General features: G+C 34.3%; 1 protein-coding gene across 1 annotated transcript in view; it reads right to left on the bottom strand.

Moving 5' to 3' along the window:
* LOC135213818 (alpha-1,3-mannosyl-glycoprotein 4-beta-N-acetylglucosaminyltransferase A-like) overlaps positions 1 to 10,000 on the bottom strand; it is a 165,910-nt gene that overhangs the window by 111,803 nt on the left and 44,107 nt on the right. The window contains 1 exon segment of the mRNA XM_064247932.1: positions 7,277 to 7,368. Within this exon segment, the coding sequence (XP_064104002.1) occupies positions 7,277 to 7,368 (92 nt within the window).

Here is a 10,000-nt window from a genome sequence, read left to right as displayed (position 1 = left end):
CGAAGCCGCTTTTCAAAGGTGTCGCTCGGTTCGAATTCTCATTGACGCGAAAGTCTACTACTTATGCATGAGGGTACGTGCGTGTAAGTGCGGTAGAAGAGAATAGAATTGAATAGATAAAATAGAATAGAATAGAATGCAGAATTTAGGACAAAGGCCAAGAGCTGGCACCTATGAGACCATTCAGCCCAGAAGCGGAAATTGACAGTAACAATGTTTGAAAGGCGTAACAGAAGGAAAACCTCAAAGCAGCTGCAATATGAATCAACTGTTAGGAGAGGGCTGAGGAAAGTAAGATGGAAGAAAGAGAATATGAACGGAGGTACAGTAAAAAAAAAGTAGTAAAGCCGTTTAATGCATTCACTTCTAAAATATAATTTTGGTCACTGCAACTACAACTTTTTTTTTTTAAGTAATTTTCGTTTAGGTTGAACTTCCAACTACACTAGAGATATTTAGAGACATATATATAAGTTTAAAATGTTGTGTTGTTATGGTATGTTTAATATTACAACCCTCAAATATTCAAGATATGAAGGAGGAGTGAAATATTGACACACATTATGGATGCAGTTTTATAAAACTTAATATTAAGCGGTCATGAAGACAACAATAATGCAAATTCGTTCTACTAAATAACCATCTGATTTACGAAGTATTCCTAACAGGATAAACCTAATATGACGGTTCGAATAAAGATTAATAATTATAATAATAATAAAAATAATAATAATTATTATTATTATTAGTGTTGCTAGTGATTTGGCCCATGATGAAACAATAAAAGTGATCTTCATACCACTTTGATATTTCAACAACAGGTATATTGCAATAATAATAATAATAATAATAATAATAATAATAATAATAATAATAATAATAATCCCATAGCCAGTTTACTAAATTAACAGTCTATAGTAGTAAACAAACATTTATTTTGTTTGTATGGTGTTTTTACATTGCATGGAACCAGTGGTTATTCAGCAACGACCAACGGCTTTACTTGACTTCCGAACCACGTCGAGATGATCTTCTATCACCAGAAATACACATCTCTCACACCTCAATGGGATGCCCGAGAAACGAACTCAAGCTGCTTTAAATTATCATACAGCAAGCCAGTTTCAATTCTGCAGGAAACAATACGAAATAAATGGAAAATTATCGAGTTTATATCAGCACAATACCGCAACTATCCGAAGACTAAAGTCAGAGAGAGAGAGAGAGAGAGAGAGAGAGAGAGAGAGAGAGAGATGAGGACCCTATTACTACTGCTACTACCACACTCACGACGTCAACCATCCCGGCAACGCCAAATAGCTCCCCATCAATCAACGGGCCTCGGAAGACGTAGGTTTTAATTGCGCGTCACACAATGCAATTTCGCCGCCCCCGATTGGCCCTGATATGAGGACCATGCGAGTCCTCGATGACGTGGAGTGTGAGCCATCTCAGTTTTAAAGGGAAATATTCCTCAAGCGACGCCAATCTGATTGCAGGTAAGTCCCTACCTGTCGCCTGTTCCAGGGACACACCTGTCCGGAGGTAATTATGGCGTTTTGAGTATTTTTAATATGACTGAGGTATCCCCAGACCTGCAGGCGTTGGTGTTTAATTACATGGGACGTCTTGTTTCAACTAATATAGCGTCTCATTCCTTTGGTGATGACTTCATTAATATTTTTTTTTATCAGGGTGCGAGAACTGAAAGTTATTGTTTGGAATTAAATTTTGGACTTTTTAAAAAAATATCTGCCTCCAGAAAAATAATACATATTATTTTTGGCAGTCTGGAAACTGAAAATTATTGCTGCTAATTAAATTCCGCAATTCTTAAAAAGTATCAGCGGCCAAAAATAAAAGATTTCCTCTTGACGTGTGTGACTGACGAGGGTGTGGAGGGGCTACCCCTGGTTCCCACAGGCGGTGGAACTTAAATTTCATTAGGTGATATAGGCTCAAAATATCTTGTTACGACATTTTCTTCATATCACGAATTTCCATTATCTTTCAGTAAGTGTAAACTCCTCGGCTGAGTGATATCGGTAGCTTATATATTTCCTAAAGTGATATAGGGTCGAAATATCTAGTTCTCCAATTGTCTTGATATCATTACTGTTTGTTTGTTTTTGTTTGTATGGTGTTTTTACGTTGCATGGAATCAGTGGTTATTCAGCAACGTGACCAAGACTTCCGAACCACGTCGAGAGTGAACTTCTATCACAAGAAATACACATCTCTCACACCTCAATGGAATGCACGAGAATAGAACTAGCGGCCAACCAGGTGGCACGCCAACACCATATCGACCACGCTACAGATATTATGTTCCTGCATCTTTCAATAAGAGTAAACGCTTTGGCTGAGTAATATCTGCTTTGAATATTTTAGTGTGTTACACGTCATTGCAAACGGTCTAATTTTAAAAGAATTTCAATTAAACAAATTTTATGTGGATGGACATTTATTTCATAACTATAAATTAATGTTTTTGAAAGCTTGTAACCTCTATGTGCATCTCCAGTCACTACCGTATGATATATGTAAACAAAAGTCAGTGAAAACACATTAGAATCTATTTCATTGTGATAATATTTGAACTCGAATATAACACAAACACAATAATATTCTTTTAAAATCCACCTCGAGTGAAAACGTGACTTCAGTGAAGGAGGGACCTCATCTTACAAATATTTGAAGGCAATGTGCACCTATGTTCTTATTTTTTTTCGTGTGTGTAACATAGCTATAGTAGATTCACATCAACCGTTCATCTGATGTCTAGACCAGTCCTTTACGACTTACGACGCTCCTGACTGGCTGTTGATAAGCCAATCACAGGGCTGGAAACTCTCAGTCATTCTTGAAAGTTGACATAGGCAGGATGTATGTTCCACCTCTCCTGAGGGATACGTCCTGTGATCAGCTTATCAACAGCCAATCAGGAGCGTCGTAAGGGACTGTCCTAGACATCAGATGCACGGTTGATGTGAATCTACTAAAGTCTAAGGACAATGAGTTTCCTTTTCACCCAAAAACCCAAATCGCAAACGAGAAAATGCAGGGCAACTTTATGCACATGAAATAAGTTAGATTCAACTACGAACAAGTAAAACAAGTTTCCATACAGTGTATGAGGCTGTATGAAACTCTCATCAACAGCCCAGTGGTGGCCTGTCCTGCTGGAACCGCTTTAGCCAACGCACGATCATGGATAACTTTAACTTTAGATAAAATAAAAACTACTGAGGCTAGAGGGCTGCAATTTGGTACGTTTGATGATTGGAGCGTGGATGATCGACGTGCCAATTTGCAGCCCTCTAGCCTCAGTAGGTTTTGAAATCTGCAGGCGGACGGACACTCTAAAAGCAATCTCGATAGTTTTCTTTCACAGAAAACTAAAACGACTTATATACAGCCTATATCACTGACGGAAAAGCTACAAAAACTTTGTAATGTCGAAATCAAGATAAACTTGGCAAAGCCACACAAGAGATACGTTTTTTTCAAGATGTCAGCACCATCAAATATCGACCACGATCGACCAGCACAAGGTTTTGCATGCACCCAAGACTTAATTATTCATAGAACAACTTGTGGAAAAATACGTAGTAAATGGCTTATATTTTTTGGAATTTTGCATTTCGAGTCAATGGCCCCACCCCCGGTCTTGTTACATATCAACAGGGCTAATTTTCTTGATGATAATAATAATAATAATATAATAATAATAATAATGAATAATAATAATAATAATAATAATAATAATAATAATAATAATAATAATAATAATAATGTCAAGAAATTCACAATCTCGGGAAACACAGTTTGTGTAATAAAAATCCACAATTATAAAGTAAACTCTGTGTGTGTGTGTGTTTGTGTGTGTATATATATATATATATAATATATATATATATATATAATATATATATATATATATAGATAGATAGATAGATACAGTTTACCATATGATTGTGGATTCTTATTACACAAACTGTTCTTCTCGCGATTGTGAAATTATTATTATTATTATTATTATTAATATTATTATTATTATTATTATTATTATTATTATTCAGAAAATTACCCCCTATACTACACACACACACACACACACACACACACACACACACACACACAATATATATATATATATATATATATATATATTGTAATACAGTTTACATTAGAATTGTGGATTTTGATTACACAACAACAACAACAACAACAAAAACGATAATAAAGACAATAAAAATAATAATAGTAATAATCACGGGCATCTGGTGGGCAGTCCATCTCACCTGTCGGCCTCAAAACCAGGTGTTGTTACCTGCGTGAACACCTTAATGAGTTTCCTAACTCTGCAACCTTAGTTCTGCCCAATCGATCGATCAACACGCAAGAAGGGACTGGTTTCTCACTGAAACCTTTCCCTGACTTGAGAACGAGGGAAAAGTTAAGTGTATCTTAGTTTACCTAGACCACTGAGCTAATTGACATCTCTCCTAGGACTGGCCCGAAGGATTAGTAGATATTTTTACGTGGCTAGGAACCAATTGGTCACCTAGCAACGGGACCTGCAGCGTATTGTGGAATCCGAACCACATTATATCGAGGCATTAATTTCTAATCACCAGAAATAAATTCTCTGATTCCGCGTTGGTAGAGCCGAGAATCGAACTGCGGACCACCGGATTGGTAGCCGAGCGCGTAAACCACTCGTCCAGCGAGGAACTACCTTTTTAAGTAATGCCTACAGTGTGCCATGTGAGGTACAGCGACTGCACTGTCCCCTAAGAGGACATTGAGAATAGAGGGATTATCCCAAAAGATTTTTAATAGAAGAGACTATAATGCCAAAGTCACGATTGGTTAAACCGAGTCATGAGGTCCACAGCAGACCTCATATTGGTTTAAGGGCAGACAGCGAATTTTTTTTCTTCTCATAACTCGTAAATGTATATTGTGTTATTTCGATTGAAAGAACTTTCCAGATACTTGACAAGAACGAGAATAAATCAACCGATTTAATCAGTGCCACGACCGCTCCAGCTCTGTTACTGTCATTCACCACTGCTCTAGCAAGACGAAATACTTCAAAACTATTAATTTTAAGTAGGTACACACTGCTCTAATTAATACCGTGCAAACATTCTTTTGGGACGATTATAAATCATGAAAATAAAAATGTTATTTAGCGGTAAAAAAAATAATTGAACGAGGTGAATGGCTGGAACTGTATATGATCTTCAAGGTATTCAATCTTTTTCTAATCCTCTTTTATTATTTCTTTAATTCATAATGTACTACGATTCTTTCGGATCAATGAAAAAACCCACTAATGGTACTACAATTATTCCCCCAAAAATGTAAACAAGTGGAATGAAAAAAATAATATATAATTGAACGAAGACAAATGGCGGGAATTGTATCAGTTCGCAAAGGTATTCGTTCTTTTTATAATCCTTTTTTACTACTGCCCTATTCTATAATGAGCTAACTTTCTTTTAGACCAACTTAAAAAAACCATTGTCGTCGGTAAGAAACATTCCAAACAAATAAATAACTGGAATGCCAAAATAATTTAATCAACTATTAAGATACAGTAGGCAGTAGGGTAATGCATTTTCTCATGTCGGTGTCACACTACAGAAAATATTCTGTCACGTAAAACGGGAATATTTACGCCGCGGAATCAAATTAACGTTTACTTTGATAAATTATCAAAATCGCAACTAGATTAGCTAGTTTCGACTATGAAAGCAAAGGTGCTATATACTGAAATATATAAAACAGGTCTCGGAAACAGTAGAGGGATAGAATGGTATACAGTTGTGCCTTAGGACAAATAAATAAATAAAAGAATAGAAGAGGACCTTAAAAGTCCTCTTCTATTCTTTTTTTTTTTCTTTTTTTTTTTGTCCTAAGGCACAACTGTGTACCATTCTATCCCTCTACTGTTTCCGAGACCTGTTTTATATATTTCAGTATATAGCACCTTTGCTTTCATAGTCGAAACTAGCTAATCTAGTTGCGATTTTGATAATTTATCAAGGTTGAAGACAAAAGTATTATTTTTTTTTAGATAATACAACACCCAAAGGGATCACCATGATTTTTTTTTCGGAATCTGATATGATTACACGGTTATCAAATAAAAATGTAAAAAAACTTGTACCCCTCTCTCTCTCTCTCTCTCTCTCTCTCTCTCTCTCTCTCTCTCTCTCTCTCTGTCAATGCTTGTACTGAGAACGCACTTGAACACTAATTCCTTCCTTCGTTCAAGAAATTCCCTTTAACAAGGCAATGAGTTTAATGAATGAAATTCCCCAAGCCACAAACTATTTCTTCATTGATACAGCTCGCTTTAAAATACCTAGGACGAGTGTAATAAATGTGTGAATGAAAGCATTTGTTATGGACTCATAAAACCACTTCCTTCTTCTCTTATGGGAGGTCGCTCTACAGAATATGAAGCTTTTATTTCTCAGATGGTATTCAGGGGTCAACTACACACACCGATTTCTTCAATAAGCAAGAGTTTTTTAATGTAACTGTCGTCCTTGTAAAGTGTCTTTCCTATAGAGAACAAGGTCTTACACCATGAGATTTGATGAGTCTTACAATGTAAATTGATGTGGGAGTCTTAACTACAGCACTGATGAGTCTTACATATAGAACTGGTGAATCTTACAATGTGAATTGATGTGGGAGTCTTAACTACAGAACTGATGAGTCTTACATTTAAAATGGAGAGTCTTACAATGTGAATTGATGTGGGAGTATTAACTACAGAACTGATGAGTCTTACATATAGAACTGGCGAGTCTTACAACGTGAATTGATGTGGAAGTCTTAACTACTGAAAGGATGAGTCTTACACACAAAACTTGTGAGTCTTACAATGTGAATTGATGTGGGAGTCTTAACTACAGAACTGAAGAGTCTTACACAGAACTGGTGAGTCTTACAGAGTGAAATGCTGTGGGAGTCGTAACTACTGAACTGATGAGTCTTACACAGAACTGGTGAGTCTTACAATGTGAATTTATATGGAGTCTTAACTAATAATATGAGACTCTAACTAGGCAATTGATGAGTCTTACCAAGAGAAATGGCGAGTCTTACCTGACAAATTAACATGTGAATCTAACTGGATAAATAACCAAGTCTAACCTAGAGAAATGACGACGAGTCTTATACGGCAAAATAACGCCCGAGTCTTCACCGAAGAGACATCGAGTCTTACCCAGCGAATTGAAGAGAGTCTTACCTGGAGAATTAATGAAGAACAGCACGAACGCGGGCGTGAGGAGGGCGGCCGTGAAGACCACGCCCAGGCGCCGGCGAAGCATTCTGCCAAAACTGGAAAGGAAAGGAAAGGAAAAGGGGGTTGATAAATGAATCGTTCAAAATATGAATCAATAAATACATTCAGAATGGCAAATGATAGGATGATTTATAAACATTCAATACATTCATAAATAAATAGATCCAGATTGGCAAATGATTCAAGAGGATTAATAATCATTCAATACATTCACAAATAAATAGATCCTATTTGGCAAATGATCAAGAGGATTATTAATCGTTCAAAATATGAATAAATAAATAAATCCTCATTGGCAAATGATAGGATGATTAATAATCATTTGAAATATGAACAAATAAATAAATCCTGATTTGCAGATGAAAGAATGATTAATAACCATTAAAAATATAAATAAATAAATCCTAATTAGCAAATGAAAAAGAGGATTAATAATAAATGAAAACACAATAAACAAAAAAATCCTATTTAGCAAATGATAAAGAGGATTAATAATATTAAAAATATTCAAAAATCAATATATTATCCTAATAAAATCCAGAAATCTACAATTCAAGAATACATACACTTAAATTACATCTATGAGCCAACGTGAAAATACTTATAAAATAACTAAATCTAAGTAAATTACACAAAATATGGAAGCGTTTATATCCACAGCCATAAGTAAATTCAGCCTAGAAATGCCTTTCAATGATAAATACGTCGGACAATTATATATATTTATATGTGTGTGTGTACACGAGTATATTTACATGTAATACACACACACACACACACATATATATATATATATACACACGTATATATTTGCTATAATTTCACGTTTTAAAAACAGGCCATAACCAAATGGGATGGCGCTCCAAGATTAATATCGTCATATTTCCATCGACATTAGTCTTAATGTAAAGGTTAATTGCCTCTTATCGTCCTTCCCAGCACACAAAGTTCGCAAACTAATTATAAAAAAAGGGGGGGGGGAGATTTAATTAATATTGTTACTGGATAAATATATAGTATCCGATTAGGAAGTTATCTGTTGTAACAGCTGCACTGGATATTACAGGTGTAGTTTTGGTTCATGAAGATAATGGTCGAAATAAATGCAGCCACTTATACGTAGTAGTATTACTCTGTATGTATGTATGTATGTATGTATGAATATAATACATACTACTATATATATATATATATATATATATATATATATATATATATATATATATATATGCATGTAAGCAGGTGTACGAAAACTAATAAAATTATTTATACAAATATATAATTATATTTTATTTATATATTATATATATATATATATATATAATATATATATATGTGTGTGTGTGTGTGTGTGTGTGTGTGTGTGTGTGTATGTATGTGTACGTGAGTAATTATATATATACATTTATTATTTATTATTATTATTATTATTATTATTATTATTATTATTATTATTATTATTATTATTATTTAGAAGACTGACCCTATCGACATGGAAGAAGCCCACAGAATGGTCTATTCTGAGACCTGTCAGAACGACCGTGTTCTAACTGTTTATTGGCTACACTACACACTACGTAGATGCCATCTCTCTCTCACCACCGGCAAACAATGAAACAAACAAAAAGGGTTCGTTTGAAATCGCCAGCGTTTGTTGAGAGAGTTCACTGACATTGCAAATTAATGGAATCTGAATTGTAAATTCATCTGAAAGTGAATTAGCCTCTTGCTATTGTTTTAACAAGAGATCATAATATATATTTGATTTGGATACGCAATTCGTTATTCGCACACACACACTATCATATATACATATAGTACATATAGGTGTTCATGTATTAGTATGTATGCATTGGTGTGTATTACAAATTTTCAGTCACATCAATATATATATATATCTATATATATATATATATATATATATATATATATATATATATATATATATATATATATATATATATATATATATATATATATATATATATATATATATATATGTATATATATACACACACTCACACATATACTTATATCTAAAATAACAAAATTCCATAGTGTTAAGGAACTATGAAAAATGAAAGCATGACAATCAATCAATTGGAAAGCCCGGATAATAGACTGTCTGTATAACTGCATGAAATCACATTTAATCTTGGATTTTATATATATATATATATATATATATATATATATATATATATATATATATATATATACATTACACATTTTCAGAGCAAGCAACTTTCACATAAAATACACAATATATATAAAAAAAACACCAAGGGACCAACAGCAGCCCCTAAGGAATGCCTACATTTACATAATGTTTACATAATGTACGAATATAAAAAAAAAATTATATAAAAACACTAAGGCACCAACAGCAGCCCCTGCGGAATACCTAACGAGAGAGAGAAAGCAAGAGCGAGGTGTGTTCAGACTACACCCATTAATCTACCAGGGCCATTCACCTGCATACGGTAATGAAGAGAATACGCAGACGGGGGAAGTACCCACCCATACCAGATCGAAACGGGATTGCACTGGATCGGTCTAGTAATATCATACAGGTACGAATACAGATGACGTAAGTGTTTCTCAATTAGGCGAAAAGGAAAGTCTTGACCCGGAAATCCGCATACTAAGCGCACTACAATAAATAAA

Source organism: Macrobrachium nipponense, chromosome 19 (assembly GCF_015104395.2).
Source record: "Macrobrachium nipponense isolate FS-2020 chromosome 19, ASM1510439v2, whole genome shotgun sequence".
Classification (NCBI taxonomy): domain Eukaryota; kingdom Metazoa; phylum Arthropoda; class Malacostraca; order Decapoda; family Palaemonidae; genus Macrobrachium; species Macrobrachium nipponense.
Note: the sequence above shows the minus strand (reverse complement) of the source record. Positions and strands in the feature narration are given on the sequence as shown.